The sequence below is a fragment of the Sitophilus oryzae genome, unplaced genomic scaffold (genome assembly GCF_002938485.1).
Source record: "Sitophilus oryzae breed Bouriz unplaced genomic scaffold, Soryzae_2.0 scaffold_847_pilon_pilon, whole genome shotgun sequence".
In the NCBI taxonomy this organism is placed as follows: Eukaryota; Metazoa; Arthropoda; class Insecta; order Coleoptera; family Curculionidae; genus Sitophilus; species Sitophilus oryzae.
This window is the reverse complement of record NW_022147469.1, coordinates 1662404-1684059: the sequence shown is the minus strand read 5'-3', so window position 1 is coordinate 1684059 and position 21656 is coordinate 1662404. Positions and strand designations below refer to the sequence as shown.

Here is a 21656-nt window from a genome sequence, read left to right as displayed (position 1 = left end):
CTTTATCGGGTCCTACCACTCCGGTGGGCTTCATTTTTTTTAAGCACTGCAAGATATCTCTCTCCGATACCCGATTCAGTGTTATATCACCAAAGGAAGAATTAATTTCAGTGCTACCTTACGAATATGACCGTTACCTGATACAATATAGGACGATCGAAAAAAGTCTGCAAATGCATCTGCTATTGATTTTGTATCATTGAGTTCGACATCATTAAACTTCATTTGTTCAGGAAACGACCGAGACTTACTTTTATTATTTATAAATTGCCAAAACTGCTTGGGGTTAGTAGTTAGACCACCCTCAACGTCTCTACAATATATACTATAGTTTTTACTAATATTTTGCTTAATTTGCGCTCTAAGCTCCTTAAATTTTACCAAGTGAAAATTCTGTTTTGATTGTTTATACGTCTTCCATGTATTATTTTTAAGTTTAATAAGCTTAATTATATCTGAACCATACCACGGAGGATAATTTCTTTTACGTTTGGACGTTTTAGGTACAAACAAATCCAACCCATTATAGATCACCCCATAAAATCGCTCGCAAGCAGCATCCACGTCAGAGATTTCATCCAAGAAATCCCAATTACACTCAGCAAAATAGCCATAAAGATCAGGAAAATTGGCTCTTCGAAAATGATAATATGTGTTATCAAATTTCTGAGCATTGGGCTTTCTGGACTGACCGGCTTCCAAAGAAACGATAAGAGCCGGATGGTGGTCGTCCTCAGTCAACAAAATGTCTTGGGCTTTGTTTACTGTGCACTTTAAAGGTGGATCTGCAAAAACCAGATCGAGAAATCTGTTATTATAATTAGCTACAGCGTTATATTGAATTAGGTTAAAGAAACTAGCAAAATCCATCAATGAAGAATGTTTCTCGTTAGAATTAGATTGATAAACAAAATCAGGTAAATTAAAATCTCCAATAAATAAAATATTAGAATTGTAGAGTGCTTCATATCCGTACATTGTTTCAAAAAGTTGAGTATAATCTGAAATTTTTGCATTAGGTGGAATATATACAATAAAAACACAAAATATAGAGTAGTTTGACGTAATTTTTAAGGCTAAGACGTCAATATTTATTGGAAGTTCGGATAAAACAATCTGTGATACCGAAAATATATTTCGAACTGCTAAGACCACACCACCACCCCTGCTACACGACAATTGCTTATAATTTCGATCTTTCCGGAAAACATTATATCTAGCGTCAAACAACTCCGTATCTAAAATATCTGAGTTTAACCATGATTCACTCAAGGCAATAATATCGAAGTCCGTACACAAAATTGCATTATAAATCTCATTTGTTTTACTTCGCAGGCCTCGCACATTCTGGTAATAGACCGAAATCGTTTTATTTGTATTGTTTTTAATATATTTAGATCTGTTCCTAAGACAAGTATAATTATCAGAATGTACGCGCCGTTCAGACACAGATCTATACTCCGTTTCCCCTATGAAATTCACTAATTGCTACTTAGATGGTAGTATCTCAGATTTAACATTTTCCAAAATTTGCTTGTAAACATAACAATTTCTGTGGTCCCAGGCAGCGTGATTTATGTCGATATTTAATTTTTGTTTCTCTTTTAAATTAAAACAGTTACTACACTTATAATGGATTTTATCAGCTTTACATTCCTTAACTGTGTGCTCCTCAGAGCACAGTGGACAACACTGAGAACTTTTGCAATTTTTAGAAGTATGATTGTAACCATTACATTGAAAACAGCGAGAAATATCTAAGGATTCATAAATAGTACAGGTGTCTAAACCTACGTTTAACTTACCGATCCCTAACATATTCTTGAACGTGACAGAGTCAACCTGCAGTTTGGCTTGATATATATGTTTATTACGTTTAGTAGCCCACACTTTTAAAACTTTCAACTGGGCCTGATCGGCAATAAGATGCTTTTGCTGAAAACTAATTAACTTGATGAGGCTGTTCTCTTCATAATGTTTAGAAAGACCAACAATCTTAATCACTGGTTGTGGACCATTTAGTTCTTTTACTTCATATCTGTCGGACAGCTTCTCTGAGACAAAAGAATGAAATCTTGATGCAACATCGGGATTTGCACTGAGCACATAACCACCATTAGCAACTGGCTTAACTTTCTCAAATGCAATATCAGTAATACTATTTGATTCGATTTTCTGCATTATATCCAACTTGGTCACCAAATTCGGTTGGTCCTGATTTCTCGGTTTGACAATAATCTTTCTAGAAGGGATCGACTTAACCATCTCTGAATATTTTGGGTAAGTGATCTGTTGTTCATTAGATCCACCTGGTGCAATATCAGCTTTTGAACCAACCGCATTTAAAGTAGAAGTAATAATTTCATTTTTCATTTCGTTCATTTTATCAGCAAAACTCTTCATTAAGTCATCACACTTACTCTGCAACATATCTTTCATTTTAGTTTCAATAACATCAGACTCGAAATTTCTGCATGTACGACACTTCCAGTATATTCCATTATTAGAATTCAAGGTGCTGATCCATTCAGGTGAAACCGACGCACAATCGGCGTGAATTTTTTCCGGCAAATTCTCCACATCGTTATCATCGGCCTCCGCGCCGAGGAATCACAAAAACCACACTTGGACATTTTTAGAGTAAATATCCCTCAAAATAAAACTGCACTGCATGCACAAATTTTGGAATAATTACTTGATTTCATAATCACTATATTATTCTTTAAACTTCGACGAATCTGTCGATATTAAATTTGAAGTAAAACACTTCGTAAATCAACTACAATTTATAAAACTTTACGGAGCGATTTCTGCCTGCACATTTGCTACGAGTCGACGAAATTATGTTTTTAACTAAAAACTAAAAAAAATCCAAAAATGTTTTCAAAATTTTATTATGGTTATTAATAATTTTGATCAACGTCACAGATTTTGCTGTTGTTAAGTATCAGATTTTCTGATAACTATCCCCCTTTCCGTAGCATTCAACTAAATAGATTTTGTGCCTCTTGAAGATCCTAAAACAGCAAAAAATATGACGTTAATTAAAATTCTATCAATAACAATGTATCAAAGAATAAAAAGGAAGTTATATTACTATAGAAACGCGTTTTCATTTTTAGGATTTTCAACTATATTTTCATGTTTTAATTTTCTCTAAAATGGTATAGAAATTTGGAAAAGTACAATCAAGATTAACCGTTTTAGAACAAACAAACATTTTTATGAAGAATTCATTTTTCTCAAAATCTCAATATTAAAAAAGTGTTTCCTTTTGTAAAGACAATCAGGGGGCAGGCTGTAAATTAATTACATAAATATATAAAATAAATTAAAGGAAAACAACAGAAGAACTACGTAATTACCTTAAGAATTCGTTTGGTTTGACAAAAATGAGAATTGAGGTTTACATTTTTATATAATTTATTTGAGTCTCCAGTTGCTTTCAACTCTGCCTGAATACCACTTTTTATTATGGATAGATGTAAAAAATTTAGTTAAGAGATGCAAACCAAATCTCCAACATTCGCCACAATCTTAGCAATCTTATCAGAATTTTCATTACCTTATGCCTATATGGCTAGGAACCCATACTAGATCTACACTTGAACTTTTATATAGAGAGAAGTGTTTCACAGTTTCAAGGGACTGTTAACCTGAGTATATTCTTTTAATTTCCACTCGATACCTCCACGCGCTTCCGAGATAAAGAATCTCGATAGATAGACGGACGGATTGACGGATGGGCAACGAAGTGACCCTATAAGGGTTTTGTTTTTCCTTGTTAGGTACGGAACTACTTACGAACTAAAAATTAACACAGAATTCAACTTAATATATAACAAAACATGAAAACATAGTCAATGAATCATGCAGCTGAGTACGATAATAAAAATGAAAATAATGCAGAACATACGTATACAGAAACCACTATTTATTTTTACCAACCATGCACAAATACTCTATCAAATAAATTTCATAATATTCTTTCGGGATCTTCTTCCATTGGAAATTCAATACCTTTAAAGCGTTTTAAAGCACTACATAAATCACGATGCATTATGTTTACCAGAAATATATTGAATTTTCTGGTAAGTTTTCATGTTATTTTAGAGAATGTAAATATTGGAAAACTTTGTTTGCTTTAAACCAACAATAAATTTCAAATGTTTACTAAAATATATATACTTAGGAAAGAAATATTTTAAAAGTGTTTTTTAACTACTAAGATTAAAATATAAATTAAGAATAGAAAAAATACATTTTTATGTTCATAATTTATTGATATATGAGAGACTTTTAATTAACTGTAATTCAACTTTCAAATTAAAATAAGTCATAGTAAAAATCTTAGATCTTGAAGTTTATAAGATAAAAACAAACGTCAGTTTTACATCTTTATACACTATTTTAAGATATTTTTCCTTTAATGTGCTGGACAATAATTCAGTATGGATACTAAAAGAATGTAAAACCTTATATTTCATTTAACTTAACACACACACACACACATATGGCAACTATGATGTTATAGAGCAATTCTATAAAAAATATGGGTAAAAATAGAAAAACCGAAATAAATCTATAGCAACCTATTAAAAATAGGTATCATCATCATCATCATCATCATTTTTAGCTTATTCAACCATTTCCAATTATGGTGTAATCTCCCTCAGATATTTAGATACTCTCTTTGTAGTTGGGCTCATGGTTGTCTATGCGGAATTAAGTTATCTCTGCTAATCAGGTTCGGTCTTCTTCTAGGTCTCTTAGTCCCTCGTGGGTGCCATGCTATAATTTTTGTGGTCCAACTGTTGTCCGTTTTTCTTGCTAGGTGTCCTGTCCATTACCATTTGAGGGATTTGACTCTGGATGACATCTACTTGGCTCTTTGGTCGTATCCATTCTATCCTTTTACTGTCTCCCTTGGTTATTCCCAGCATATTTCGTTCCATTGAGCATTGTGCGACCTGCCAGTTTCCTTATTATCTACATTTTAAGTGTCCAGATTTAGCATGCATAGGTCATGACTGGTAGTAGACATTGCTCGAATGTTTTCTTCTTTAGATAGAGTGGCATTCTAGATTTGAATATGATTGAGTTTCTTAGATAAGTACTCCATACTAACTTAATTCTTCTGTTGATTTTAGTGGTTTGCTTAGTGGCAAGAATCCTTATATAATTTTATTATATACCTATACTGCAAGAAATTTGTTTTCTATTTTATAATTTGGCTTGTCTGAAAAAAAAACTTTTACCATCCTTTTACTATCGATAGTTGCGCCTCGGTGGTTCCTCGGAAAGTACTACAATTGCACGCAGGCCGCTATCTCCCGTTCGGGACTTAATATCTAACCGATACTTTCCGACCAGTCGGAATTAACTACTCTGCGCTGTGGTTGTCATTTTGTGGATCTGCCCAAGCTCACCTGATGATGGAGTGAACCCGAAACTAAATTCTTTTCACCACCGGTTTCGGTTAGGGTTGATCCACATTATGACAAACATAGCGTAGAATTAACTTTCTATATCAGCAGTTAAGTGGCAAGAATCCTTGTATAATTTTATTATATACCTATACTGCAAGAAATTTGTTTTCTATTTTATAAAAAAATAATAATATATAGGGTATACTATTTAAAATATTTGAGATTATTTAATTTTAAGTAGTTCAAATTCAGAAATATACCTAAACTAACCAATTTTGAACCCCCTGTAGCATCTTAGCAAAAAGTCTTTACATATATCCTTTTCTTCGTCTCTATAAAACATTTCTACCAAATTTTAATAGTCCCACTTCAGTAACAGTGGCATCACTGACAATTTTTACTACTCTGAAATAAATGTAACATTTTTGTTGAAAAATATTACAAAATCTATTCATTTTATGTATATAGCATTATTATGAAAGTTATGGAATTTTACGCAGAATCTAAAAAAAAATAAAAAATAGGGTGTTGTATATAAAAAAGGACATATATTATTATTTTGAAACATTTTGTATACTCTGTAATAATATTAAAATGTGTATGGTTAAACCTTCCCTATAACTTTCATATTTAAAATATTTTGTAAACTTCGAAACAAAAAAGATAATGGACTTTACTCTATCTTTGACTCACCTTGTACACATTCTGAAGCATATTCGTTTAAATATTGTATAGTTCAGCCTTAAGTGCTGTTTGGTCAATGCATATCTATCTGCTCGCTGACATAACTTTGTGTCATCAATAACAAATTATTTTTATTAAAATTGGGATTACCATTTTCATGCAATTTATGTCACAAATAACTATAGTTAAGAACAAGTTCTTATACTAGAACCAGTTTTAATTTATTTAATAATGTTATGTCCTGAAGAGTAAAAACTAAAACAAACTATATAACTTTTATCACAGTCCTAATAGGCAATCTCATCTAAATAATAGCTAACAAAATATTCAAAACCTCAATTAGAAAGTTTTAGCACAGTTTTCAGTTAGCGGGACCGCGACACACTTGGGAATATCAGCGGCTCGTTTATCTCTGCATAGTGAAACTTGCCAGAGCTGTTAACGGCCAGCTCGTTAGTATTAATGTTGATTTAGTAAGTATTTAGGGCGCATCGAGATCGTTATTACTGAACATTGTATCGTCTTTACGTGGTCAGACGTATAAAGGATATAGGTAGGTAGTTAAAACGTCGTTAGTGGTGTTACCTGGACCATAGCTGATTAAGGTATATCATTAATATAAATATACCGTATGATCGAGAAAAAACGGCGTCCAGTTGGCTAGGAATATACATCGACATATTACCGATACTTTATCCACTCCCTCGTTTATTTAGAATATAGAAGGCGACACAAGCTAGACTCTAGCATGATAAATTAGGCAATCTTGCGACTAGTATACTACCTGTTAAGGCTGAACTGCGACTTTATTAGTCCAGTATGCGACTACCCGAACTACTCCATCTTAATCTCCAAAACAACAAAGTGAAAGCCGCCATTTTGTTGAATAAGAAAATGTTTCGTTCCTAAAATAGCAATTCCTGCTTTTTTAATACATTAACTAAATATTTGACTTTAAACAACACGCGGAAACAATCTTTTTCGACTGCGAATAAATTATTCTCATTTTACTAAAAAAAAATTCAAGAAATTTTTTATAATTTCTTTAATTTTAAGGCCCATTAGTATTTTTCAAAGTAGAAACAATACATTTATCAATAAAGTTGTTTGCGTTTGACTTTTTTGCCTTGGGTAACGAGTTACAGAGCTGGTTAAAGTGTTTCAATAATTATGATCTTCAAACATCCTCCACACTTAAATACTTTTGTTTTGATTTCCTTTACTGCCATCTGGCATATGTCTCTAACTAAATCATAAAAATAATATTTTTACTATAATTATCCCAATTTAGGATAAAACGCGACTTAGACGCCATATTATTATAGTTTTGTATTTCTGTGAATTAGGATTTTAAACAACGTTGCAGTTTGTAATAAATTAGGCTGCTAGCCAACGTAAGTATCCAACGTCGTTTCGACCCAAAAATTATTCTCCAAACTAGTGCAGACTAGGGTTGGCACGAGGTTGTGCCGACGTTGCGCCCCGACGATGTTTGGTCGCGTGACACAACGTTGTCCCGACGTCCAAATGCTGCTTGGGCGTTAACATTATTAGGCATTTGCATAAAAGTATGTATTTTGGGTGGTATTTGCAGGCTATTGAGGAAACAGAAAATGTACAGAAATAAATTGAAAATAATATTTATATTAAAACATGTCCTTCAAACTTTCTCAAACATGTCCTTCAAATCCTTCAATTTAATAGCTGTTAGTAAGAAGTTCCACTTCAAATATGCGCACATAGTGCACACACTGTTTTTATTTTAACTTGTGTGTAATGAGTGACATCCTTCTTCAAGAGGTAGCTAATAAGCCATAAACTACAGATCAATCATAATCAGTATTTAATTATTTTAAAAATGAAAACATATTCCACATAAATCATTTATGCAAATTTGGCAGAATATTATTAAATCATAGAAACTAAATAAAATATTACATTATGCTACAAATCTCTAACGCTGTTTAACATTAGGGATTTGCGGTAGACAAATTAGTGAATTTACGTATAAAATATTCAGATCACATTTAAATTGACTTGTCATTATTATTACACGTATGCGAGCTAAATCAATTTCAAGTTATAATGATGTTAACGTTAAATTTAATATTAAATGTGTATAACATGTAACGATAAATAAAATATCTGATTATTTATCTCTTTAACCATAAATGCTTTACTTGAATAATTATTGTAATGACATGGTTCGAAAATAATTCTTAATTAACTTATATTGTCATAGAAAGTGCTGTTGCTTAAATCAAATTCTATAGATTTCTTTACAGATGTTTATTTTGTACGTATTAATGTTAAAGTAAAGAATGCTTTTTTCATTGCAAGATACTTTTATTTATTGATGATATAAATATTTTCAGAACAATAAATAATATTAAAAATTGTTTAATATCACAAGAGGAATTTAATTGTATCAACAGTTACTGTAAAAAGAAATGTTTATTTTTAAATACTGGCAATTGTAAGCTGGTAATCTCACAATTTTGTTAATTATGAGACTCATCTCTTCAATAAAAAAATGGTGACCAATAGAGAAATGAGAAGAAATTCAACCTTCGACCTAGGTATCCAAACTATTTTTATTTTTATTAAAAATAGTCGGCTGACGAACTGCTGGCTGTAGGACTCGAACCCACAACCTTTAGATTGGTAGACGAGAGCTGTACCTCTACACCTATACGACCCTATTTACCTAATATAATCGTCGGATTTACACTTGAAGTGGAACTATATTCATTATAGTTCCAAAAATAAGAGGCGGAAAAAAGAAAGAAAAGGTCTTATTGTTTTTCATTTAATTGGAATCGCCCTATCAAACTTAACATAATAATTACTAAATATATATTATACTAGCGTGTACCAGCGACTTCGTTCGCGTCGAAATAATCATTTGTAATGGTGCTGATAAAGCAAACCAAGAATTTCCATTAACATAAAAACTGGATAAAATTTTCTCACATTTATGTCAGCATGAGTAAAAACAATATGGCGATATTATTATATAACTTGGTAATATTTGAGGGGTAGTTTCATCTCGTTGGAATTTGACTTTCGAAAAATCCGTTTGCCAAAAATAAGCTTTTTACGTCAAGCAGTTTAAGCAGAATCGTGGTTAAGAAATTACCAAACTTTTTGGAACACCCTGTATGAATTTTTAAAAAATTTCAAAATATATAAAAAAACCAAATAAATTATGCTTGTCCAAGCGTTTTCCCGAAAGACTAACCGTTTTTTAAATAACAAATATTGTAATATTTGAGGGGCGTTTTCACCCTCTTGGAATTTGAGATTCGTGAAACACCTCCTTATCGAACCTCTACACCCACAGTCAATCCGTTTGCCAAAAATCAGCTTTAAACGTCAAGCAGTTTAAGCAGAATTGATATAATTTAATATGATTAATATTTTATGAAACACCCTGTATAAATTTATAAAAAATCTTAAAATATGTAAAACAACAAAATAAAATATACGTGTTTAAGAGTTTTTTCCGAAAAACTCACCGGTTTTTAAATATTTTTTTTTAATATTTGAGGGATAGTTTCACCTCCTTAGAATTCGAGTTTCGAAAAATCCCTTCTTATCGAACCTTTATATCCTAAAGTCAATCTGTTTTCCAAAAATCAGCTTTTTGAGTCAAGCTCTTTAAGCAGGATCGTGATTAATCAATGACCAGATTTTTCGAAAGACCCTGTACAAATTTTTAAAAAATCTTAAATTATGTAAAAAAACAAAATAAAATATACGTGTTTGAGCGTTTTTTGGGAGACTTGACCGTTTTTTAAATAAAAAATATTGTAATATTTGAGGGGTGGTTTCACCCTCTTGGAACTGGAATTTCGAAAAATCTCTTCTTATCGAACCTCTACACCCTAGAATCAACCTGTATGCCAAAACTGAGCTTCTTACGTTGAGTGGTTTGAGCAGGATCGTGATTAATGAGTATGTCAGTCGCTTAAGGATTTTATATATTAGTATAGATAATAATAAATTACATACTTGAATTTCAATTGCAGTTAAGGCTTTTCTCGTCATAATATATATCTACTTTGTTCTCCGGTATTTTTTTGTAGTTGCATATAGTAATAATTTTATGGATAATACACACAACAAGAGACTAATCTCAAAATCTTTGTTACATGAAATTTGGTGGCAGCGGTGGGATCTACATATAATTAAAAAATAATTTTTATGGCTAGATTATAGAGAAAAAGAGCGAAATTTGAGGCAATTTACTTAGAAAGTAGTCATGGGATAACTCGAGCGAAAATTCGCTCGAATACTATCGCTCGATTATGAACGAGCGATGCAAGTGACGAGTTACGAGCGACGGACGCAAGCGATCCTAGAATGAAGTAGATTGAAATCCGATTTTAATGTGACATACTAGATACAAAACCGAGCAAATTTTCTACATCCGTATCTAAGTGAGAAAATTTTACAACCTACATCGACAATGCTTTAAATTAAACTAAATCAAGCGAATTACTCGTCGCTCGTCACTTGCTACTTGTCACTTGTCATTCATCGCCGAAAGAATATGTGCTCTGCGCACGCAACTTACAGCAGCGTTTTGCGAGCACAACAAGCGACGGGCGAAAAACCGTATTTTTAAATACAAGCAAAATTTCGGTCGAGCGATCGCTCGATTACGATTATATTATTATGCTTCAAACTCGCTGAGTACTCGATTAATATATATTAATCGATTATTCCCAACACTATTAAAAAGTTGGTACCATCCCCCCTAAGGCGAGACATCTGGCAACACTTAAATCCGTTTGTTTGATTGGGGAAATTATCTTTTAAATTAAATGTTTTTCTTAACACTATTATTCGGTATACGTGGTACGAGAAAACACGGACGAGAAAGTCTGAAACAGACTTGCATGGGATCTCAAATGGTTTGTACGATTCATGTGCATACTCGAATGCCACCACGCGTGTGATTGAATCTGTTTTATGCATGTTATAATTAGTTGATGTGCGAATTTTGTACGAGAACCTTGTAGCTTTTCAAAAGATTACGTTTTGAGTACAAAAATTGCGACAAACGACAGATGGCTTTGAATAATATAATAGAAGAGATAAAAAATCCTCAATGTTACAGTGAATAATTTGATAATAAATTAAAACACGTACGATTATATTGTAGTGTTTGACACTCGAAATAACTACTGGAAACTGGAGAATGATTTGCGTGTACATAAAAATAAGGTAATTTCTATAATTTACTCTAAAAGTAGTAAAATTATATCCTTAAAAATAATTCATTTCTAGTTAGCTAGCGAGTTAGAATCAGCTTATAACGGATAATACTTCAGCGTAAATACCAACTTGGCCCCAATCCAAATCAAATCGCCGATCGAAATTCATCGCTTACCTGAATTCCACGAATCCCTGGTGCAGCAACAATGCCATGAAATCTCCGGCCATGTCGTCGCGCTCGCCGGTCAGGAAAAAGATGCCGTCATACGCCTCCGGCCTCAGTTCCAGGCTCAGCTGGACGTGCTTGTATGCGCCCCTGAGGGCGGGAAACGCCAGCCAGCTGGAGCCGGTGAATCGGGGCGAGTGGATTTCCATATCTGGAAAAAGAGAATGGCTGAGAGTGGAATACAATAATGTGTATTCAGAGCAGTTGGGAATAGTGACAAATGTTTTTGAGGATCAATTTTTTCTGAAATTAATTCTATGATATACAGGGTGTTCCTTAATGACATACTAATATTTAAGGAGGTAATTCTTGTACCTATTCTAGGAAAGCTTCATATGAATATGAATGATAGCACTTCATGTAGGTACCCGGTGGCGTAGAGATACAGCTCTCGTCTACCAATCTAAAAGAGTGTGAGTTCGAATCCTACACCAGGCATTTCATCAGCCGACTATTTTTATTAAAATAAAAATAGTTTGGGTACCTAGGTCGCCTCAGCCTTAAATGAGTACTTGGGATTCACAATCCTGAGGTAATAATAGGCGGTTGAAGCGTAGTGCTAGCCACATTACCTTCCTTGTATACCGAACGGCTCTAGCATGGCAAGCTGCACCTTGCTACTCCCAAGGTGTTAAACGCTATATACGGGAGCTATTATTATTATATGAATATATGTCCTAAACATCTTAACTTTTTAGATACAAGGTGGTAAAATTTTCTATTTTTTTTCAAAATATCTCTGATGGTATATTTGATACACGTCTTCCATGCATCAAAATACTTATTTTGATATACAAAAAGAATTGTTTCATTTCTTAATTTCCTTCCAGCCTATGCAGAAATGATTTCCACACAACAGTCACCCCATCAGATTTTCATCGATTTTACCCTGAAATAAACTGACTTTAATTTATTAAGCAAAAACTATGCGTCGCACATACAGGTATTTTGACTATTTAAGCGGCCAAAAGTCAATTTCGTAGAACTCATTGCAGATGGAAATAGAGTAGACCTGGCGGAAGTTGAATAGCGGCAGAATAATAGGCAACCCTGTATTCAACGGCCAACATGATAATGGATCAGTAATATCAAGTCACCTTTGATCCTCTTTTACATGTCAACGTTTAGTTTGAACAGTGTGTATATTAATTATCCAAGATATACATATATGAAAAACTAAATAATGGATCCTGATATTGCTGGTAAGTGGTTAGATATTATTTAATATTTAAAAGTTTTAAGTATTCTTAAACACCTTTAGCAGTGTCGAAAATCATTGCGTTAGTTTTGCTTTCATTTTAAATAATTCTTTCACATAGCTAAAGGTTTTTGTTATACTTCAGGGTTCGTCCCACATATTTAATAAAGTTCAGTGTCAACTTGAGAGTATATAGAAAATGATTATCACTAGTTTAGCAGCTAATAGCTGCGCAATATTGTGTTATGCAGGTTTTAAATTTCTTTGTGTAAAATGCAACATTAGTAATTCTAGAACAATTTCGATTCGAAGAGTGTCTAACTTTGTTTCAGGGTCGTCAAATGCTCGAGTAGTAAGTCGAAGGTACTTGTTTGATAAAATGAGCAAGATTGCCTACTTTTGACGATAAATTAGAGTATCTTGAAAATAATATTTTGGCATACCAAAATTATTCTGAAGACCAAATAAAACATTTAAAGCACAGATTCTCGTACATCAAGTCACAATTTAAGCAAAGATGGTCAATGCCTGGAAGAAAACTATGCCTGGTTAGAAGGAACGTTTGGGCAACCTTTGGTAGCACACCGTTCAGGGCGTCCACCAAAGGAATTTGCTGAATTAAGCGAAAGAAGTCAACGAAGACGAACTGAAGAACTACGAAGTACAACAAGTAAGGAAATATTGCTTCAGGCAGCACAAATAACACTTCAAACCTCGGGAAAAAGAAGTGCCTCGCAGATGCTCAAAGAGATGGTGATTTCACCCAATTGTGCAAAAAATATAAAACTGCATACACTAAAACTTTACAGGATGAAAAAGACAATACTGGCACCTACTTGCACACTTTCAATGTTTGTTGAGGCTGATCTGACTAGGCGAAAATACGAAATTATTAGAAACACAAATAAAAAATTGTATCCTTGCTATAGTGTACTACAATAAGCAAAACAACACAAAAAAATCGGATAAAACCACTTTTTTGTTTGTGTTTAAACTAAATATACTTTTGGCCGCCGAAATAATCAAAATACCCGTATGTACGTCTAATAAAAAATGTTTAGGAATGAATGGAGTTTTTGAAAATAATTTTTATTTTAAGAGAACTCAGTGGTGTACTACTTTTTTCTCCAAAAATATTCAATGTAAAATCCGTATAGACTGCACTGGTTGGTATTTTGATGCATAGAAGACGTGTATCAAGTTTCATAAAAATATCTGTAATAAATTCTTAGTTAGTTAGAGAGATTGAGATAGAGTTATTAAAAAAGAAAGTTTTTTTTTCAGAAAAATTTACCATCCTGTATCTCAGAAATTAAGATGTTTAGGACATACATATGAAGTTTTTCTCTTAGAATAGGTCCAAGAACCACCCCCTTAAATGTCATTAAGGAACACCCTGTATGCCTAGTAAAATACACCGTATGATCGAAAAAAAAGGCGTCAGCGATGGCTATGAAATGAAAATCGCTGTAAATTTATAAGGGAAATATCATAGATCGTCTTTTCCCAGTCACTGGATGTCAAGAGCACTGGGCAAGTCATCCAGTGCTCTCCTATAAAATTAGTAAGATGTCGCTTATTATTTTTCCCCTGGACCCTTCATTGCATAACTGTTCTTATATAAAATAGTTTTTTTAAACGTCACAAAAGTATTAATTTTATGCGATGTGATTGACAATATAAAAAAGTCATTTTATCGCCTGTTTCACCGGAAATGACTACAACTTTTGATTTTTAAACAGCACCCTCGGTATTGTTTTACTTTATTCGATAGAAAATGGCACTTTGAATAGAATGACGTATTATATGTCAACTTTTGACATTTTCGCTTTAAAGCGTATTTTAAATTTCACTCTAGAGTGCCATAGCTATGTTAAAAACACTAATTTTTAATCAAAGAACCTTGGAAAAATAGGTTTGATCGTCTAATGTATTTCGTGTCTTGTCCTGGCCGGTTAAAAAATGCCCAAATCGTATTTTTAATCATATCTCAATTTTTTTAAATGGCACGAAGGTGGCTCATTAGCGTATTTAAAAAAGCATGTTTTGCGAATAATTTGGTATTGTCAAATACCAAATACCATGAAAGAATCAATGTCATTCTATTCACAATGTCATTTTCTATCGAATAAAGTAAAAAAACCGAGAGTGCCATTTAAAAGTCAAAAGTTGTAGTCATTTCCGGTGAAACAGAAAGAGACCAAAAACAACTGAGTACGTCAATCAATATTAATTTATGTCATATGTTAACATAATCTCGTTTTTTTATCTGAAAGTAATAAAAAAAGTTAAAGGGGTGAGCCACTTTGGAGAAACACCCGGTATAACTTCTTCAAAGGTTTATAATATTAAAAAAATGATATATTTTATTTTCGTTTATTCTAATTATATATTTTATTTCCATTTCCACATTAATTATGAACTTTTTCCATCATCAAGCTCTAAGAGTAACTCGTTCGTTTTTGTTCAAACATTTGCCAGCAATTAAACAGAGAAATTTCCTCCAATTAAATTAATTTATGCCAACTCATCAAATCAACGAACCTCAATTCGTATTCGTATTCGCCTATAATACAAAAATTGCTGGTTTACTGGCTCGGAACATAGAATATTAATTGCGTGTTATAGATATAATGGCCAAAATTTTATGCTAGCTAATCAATGGATGATTAATTAAGCTGTAATCAGCATTATTAGTACTTGTAAATGCGAATTGTTTCTGTAAATTTTAACTACACATGACTTTGTTGCAATGGCCTACAGAAAATAAAAGTTTTTAAGGTAATAAACGCAAAATTATTTTAAAACATTTATATATGATTTGAACCCATAATTGATTTTTAGAAATAGTTAAAAAAATATAAAACAAAAAATTGTAATCAACAAACAAATCTCTGTTGTAAATTGTAGAGTAAATTATTAACTTTGTTATTAGTAATAACGAAGTTGTAAATGTGTAAAATATAAAGTTAATGAAAGCAGGGGCGGCTCGTAGCACTGGAAGATGGTGAGGCACATTAGAAGAGAATTTTTATTAGTATGTATATAGGGTGACCATTTGTACGAGGAAGTCCAATATCTTCGTAGTTGACAAATATATGAAAAAAAAGTTCTATATAAAAAAGTGCATATCCTAAAAAAAAATTTCTTTTAAATTGCAATCGCATTACCATTTTTCTGTACAGAATTGGGTTCAGCATAAAATTCAGCATACATCACACTATTGATTTATTTGAAGCACGATATATGCGGAATTTCCATGATAATTCATATTTGAAAAATTTCATTTTTTAAAAAGTGGTAAAAACCTGGAGTGAATTTAACTTATTGAAATATTATTGCTTAAGTATGTATATAGCTAGGTATGTAGGACAAAAGAAGAAATCCGAGAAAAATTTACATTATTTTATACAGGGTTTTTTTTATGGCACGGCCAACATTGCAATATTATAATGCTATATCTCAATTTTTTTAAATGCAATACACACTGTATATTATTTTTAGTATTTTAGATACCTACAGACTTAAAAAGCGCACATTTTTGTATTTGAAATATTTCTAAATTTTTAGCAGTTGCCTTAAGCCTTATGTAATATAATTCGCAGTATTATACCGTATGATCGAATAAAAACGGCGTCAGCGATGGCTATGAAATGAAGATCGCTGTCATTTTATATGTAAAATTATATGGGAAATGTCATCGATTATCATTTTCAAGCCAACTGGACGCCGATTTTTTTCGATCATACGATACCTATTACATAGGGCTATTGCAACAGTAAATTTTTATCAAAGCGACCTCAGGATATTTTGTCTTATATTTTACTCTGTATGGTAAAATTTTGTTTTTCTACCCATCCTATAAAAATAAAACAAAATTAAATCTCTGTAACAGGTTGCTTTACTTTTTGATTATACGAGTACACAATTTATCTAGAAATGATTCGAATTCGAAAAACTTTACCTGGGGAAGTCCTCTGATGATGCATGGTCCCTCTAAATCATCATATCAATCAACAAGTCACTGCCCACTTTTTAGGTATTTGCTTAATACGTTGTAATCAGTAAGACGAGTAATTAAACATGCAATTCAGATTAAAAAACGTATATATTAATCAATTAGAGACAAAACAGTGCAATAACCGGCAGAGTTAATTCAAACTGTGATTCAAACTAATACAAATTCCCAAATAATGCAATTCTGCATTTTCAGCCTGTCGCCTAAAATCTCTCGGGCTGATCGGGAAGTGATACATATTTTTAACGAACGACTTTTAAGGTTTAAATTTACATTTGAGGCTCGCCTCAATACGGCCTTTTTACGCGCTACTACTCCATACATTTTATCTCTCTTCAACTAAAGGTTTTGCCTATGCTTTTTCTTTTCATTCTATAGATTTGAGATTCCAGTGAACGCTGTCGTTCCGTCAATGCGATATACCACAATACGTTAGACAAGGAAAGGCGAGAGGCAAACCCCTGCACATATACTTCTTAAAGAACAAATGAGTCGAGTTTAGGTTGTCGCCCACTAGACCGCGGCGCGACGCGGCGCGTCGCCATGTGGAAATTTCTTTTGTCTGCTTGCCATGTATTTAAATGGACCGCGGGATGTCCGTTAAGAAGAAGACTTCTCTAGCAACTTTTTTCCGTCTCCCGCGTTTCGGGGCGTTGCAGTGTGCGTACTCACAACGGAAATAATTTTGTATTCGAGTCTTTTCAGTTGGATTTTTGACTAGGAACTAGTGATACGTATCAATGGTAGAATTGTATTTTTAAAGGTAAATTAGGCAAATCGATTTTCATAAAGGAATATGATATTTTTTTTAGTCTTTCCTCACTAGAGACAGATGGACGGAATGCCTTTCTATCAAAGATTTAATATAATTGAGGGGTGTAGAGGTAAAACCGACAATCTCCACTTTTTAACAAAAGTGACAATCTCCAATTTTTAAATTCTAATTACCTAAATATATAAAAAAGATCAGGGTTTTTTCACCACATAACTAATATACACATCAGAATAAATAAGAATTATCAAAAGTATTAGTAATTTGTCTCTTCTGAAAAAATATGATGAGTAGAGATATCCGGTGTTTTGCTTCTAAAACCCTCAATTGAGGAGTGCGTAAAATGTTTCCTTTATATTTTGTAATACTGAAAAAAATGCTCTTTTATTAAATCTGGAAAAAGATGGTAAAATTCTCCAAACTTCTTTCTTTTTTTGTTAATCGTATGAGTCCAAATTTTTCCTTTTCTTCTTCACCCCCTCTTCCTCTTCCTCTGTTAGAAGAGCACAAAAAATACGCTTTCGTCCGTACTTGAACTCATTGCTTTAAAACCTAAACTACAGTAAGTAAAAAACACTTCGACTATAACTAAATAGCGTTTCCGCGTTTCAAAAGCGCGCTATAGTGGGCGCAGTCCCTTCGCAGCCGGAAAAAATTCTCTTCTCAGCGCCGCGTCGCGCCGCGGTCTAGTGGGCGACAACCTTTTGGCGCATATGGGAAAGGAAGCGCGTTTAAAGGAATACCATCGACGTAATTTATTGTAGAATGACGGATAAAAAACACAATTATTATTGATGCAAATAGGGAAAAAAATATAAAATTGTGATTAAAGATGTATCGATTAATACGTGTAATTCTTCAAATGTATTGGTGAGGCACTGCCTCATCTGCCTCATAGGACAAGCCGCCCCTGAATGAAAGTCTAAGCGATACCAATTAAACTTTGATTTACGTAATCGAGGGCGCGATTTTTAAATTTATTGTTGCAATCATGGACATATTCGGCGCCGGGCTGACTAACTGGAATTTAAATTTCCCGCTGTTGATTAAGATGTTCGCTCTGCTGTAAAAAATGTCAAGTTGCTACATTTATTTAATTACTTCCTGACATTGTCGTTCGTTTTGACACTTTATTTTTGTTTTACGAGTTTTTGGTTTAAATTAATCTTTGAATAAGAAGAAATTAATAAATAAAATTGTCCTAGATATACTAAAAGCACTGTCAAACATGGTGGTGGAAATATAAAGCTATGGGGCTGTTTTTCCTGGCACGGTGTTGGCCCTTTAGTAAAAATTGATGGTATTGTAAACCAAGAAAAATACAAAAATATTTTGGAGAACAACATGGTACCTTTTTCTGATGAAAATTTGCCTGTATCTTGGGTCTTTCAACAAGATAATGACCCTAAACACACAGCTAAGTCTGTAAAAAATGGTTTAAGGATAATTATGTGGAAGTAATTGACTGGCCATCGTGCAGCCCCGACCTCAATCCTATTGAGAACCTTTGGGGTGACCTCAAAAGAATATTACAGAATAAAAACATTAAAAATCTGAATGATCTAGCAGAAGAAGGAGAGCAAGCATGGAAATCTATACCGTTGGAAAGGTGTCAACATTTGGTCGAGTCCATGCCCAGGAGATGTAAAGCTGTTATTGAAAGTAAAGGATATTCTACCAAATATTAATCATAATCTTTGTAATAATTTAGAATCAGAGTAATTAAGACGGTTTAGTTTGTATTTATTGCATAATAATTCTTTCGTTTCTAATTAGTTGTCCATTTGAGTCTTTGCATTAGAGAGTTCTTTTTTAATACATGTGTGAATGTCGACAATTAATCTAATGGTTTTTAAGTATTATTAGAGATAGTTGTTAGAAATGATCATGGATGAAACATAAAAAGAAATAGTTATTTTGAAATATAATTATTGCAACTTTTTTTAATTTGAGCAAAGTGTTTCTAATTAGTTGGCCACCACTGTATATTTGGTATGAACTATAGAAGCAAATTATTATACAGAGTGATTCACGGCCATGGTAAGTTAGACTTTATGGAGCACTGTTAAAAGATTTTTTTGAAAATGCTTTTTGAATTTTTCCATAAAGGAAGCATCATTTCAAAAGTAATAGCATCTTTTTTTTTGAAAAGTATAAGCATTTTCGTAAAAAGTATATCAAACGGTTTTCCATAAACGTCTAACTTCATCATCGTGAAACACCCAGTATAATAATTATTGTTTGTAATTACAATTCACTAAAAACTAACTTAAAGAAAAAAATCATTCTCATTAAAAGTAATACATTTAAAACTACTAAACAATTTTTTTTATTTTCTAAATTTACACAGGTAAAACGTTGCGTTGGTTAATACATTCATCATTATGAAGTAGATACTGATTACGTTTACCAAAATATCTTAACTAATTCACATTATTATTAACCTTTTCTAGACTTTTCACACCACTTTACATCTTGTATTTTGTTTTAAAATAAAAAACACATTTAAGATATAAACGTAGGTCCTAAAAAGACTTTAGCTGTAAAAGAAATCCTTCACATAGTTCGAAGTTAAAGGAAATAAAGGGACACGAATTGGCTGGCAATAAACAAAAGTAAATGCTCCATAGAACTGAACAATTTCTCAATCGAGATACGATATCTTCCTGTTTCTCGATCACAAAGAAAATTAATCCTGAAATAAGTGAAAGCAAAACGAAAGATCGGCCAACAAAACTTGAATCTCTTTGATGTTTTTGTATTTTTAGTTTTCCAAATGTTGTTTAACAGCGAACTTATTGCACTGAGTAATCAACGTTTATTGGCTTTCAGGGAGAGTATTGCTTTTATAGGTTCTAAATAGTAAGTAAAAAGGTTAGTTCTTATGTTTATATATTAATCTGTTTTCTGTTTATATCTTGTGTCAACAGCAGATCAAGGATTCAAGGACATTAGGGATAGGCAAAAATTAACTACCTATGATATTTTAACTGAGAAATAAAAATAGGGATTTACAGCTGTTATCGTCTAAAATATAACACAGTGATTATGTGTTATTTATTTAGAAGTGCGATAGCAAAGCAACCGTCCATCACTGCAACGCTTTAAATCGAAAATCGCAGAATACTATGTTCTAAAAATGATATGATTTAATGGTATCCCATACAGCACGTCCAAATGAAATTACGTTTCTACAAGGGAGACACATGAGAAACAACATATGTTAAAGTGAACCTAAGTGTTCATCTAGTTCTAATATATACATATGAGATACACGCAGGTTTATATTGATAAAATTGTGTGATACAGCGTTTACTAGTTGTATACCGTATGCACTCAAGATTCTAAAGAGTTTTTTGTAACGTAACAAATAATTATTAAAATGATGAAATCTGACGTCGGTATATGAGACATACAATGTATAAGTCATATCTATGTGTGATACTTCGTATCATAGTTGTGCCTATAGTACACACCTTGTAAAAATTTGACATATACACATAATATAAATATCTATATAGACACTTTGTAATAGTGTACTGTTGTGTCTACATCTAGCATGAAATGAAGGTGTGCGCATGCGCGGATAGCCTCAGCGTAGACACACCGACCAAGTGTATCTTATCTGTCCTCTCTCCTTTCTAGGAGTGGTATGTGTTTAGCAGCCATTATTGTTTTATCATTCGGAAGCTCTATATAAATGTTCTGTTTGTGTGTAGTTTAAAAGAGATTTTAAGGTAAGTACAACTTTTTAATTACCTTGTTACACCTTCCTAAGAGTATTATTAATATTATAGCAGCGACTCTTCCCTTACTCGATACCCAATTTACCAAATTTTGACTCCAATGAATGAAAACTCCAAATATTCTCGTATAATGATAAAGAGGTTAGCTGAGTTAGCTCTGCAATATATTTTTTTTTAATTTGGAAATAATAAAAATCTAAATGGACCAGAGAAAGAAAGATTTAAACACTTCAAAGAACTTCTTACACTGATATTCGGTAAGTTATTGATGGATCAATATACGGATATGTTTAATATTCAATAATCAGTTTCATATAAAATTTAAGGGTGAGATTGTTAATCTGGAAATAAAATACAACA

At 32.6% G+C, this 21656-nt stretch overlaps 1 protein-coding gene across 1 annotated transcript in view; it reads right to left on the bottom strand.

Annotated features, from left to right (window-relative positions):
• Nucleotides 1-21656, bottom strand: part of LOC115889797 (pikachurin-like) — a 340782-nt gene that overhangs the window by 190289 nt on the left and 128837 nt on the right. The window contains exon 5 of the mRNA XM_030909876.1: nucleotides 11512-11713. Within this exon, the coding sequence (XP_030765736.1) occupies nucleotides 11512-11713 (202 nt within the window). The remainder of the gene's footprint in view (nucleotides 1-11511; nucleotides 11714-21656) is intronic.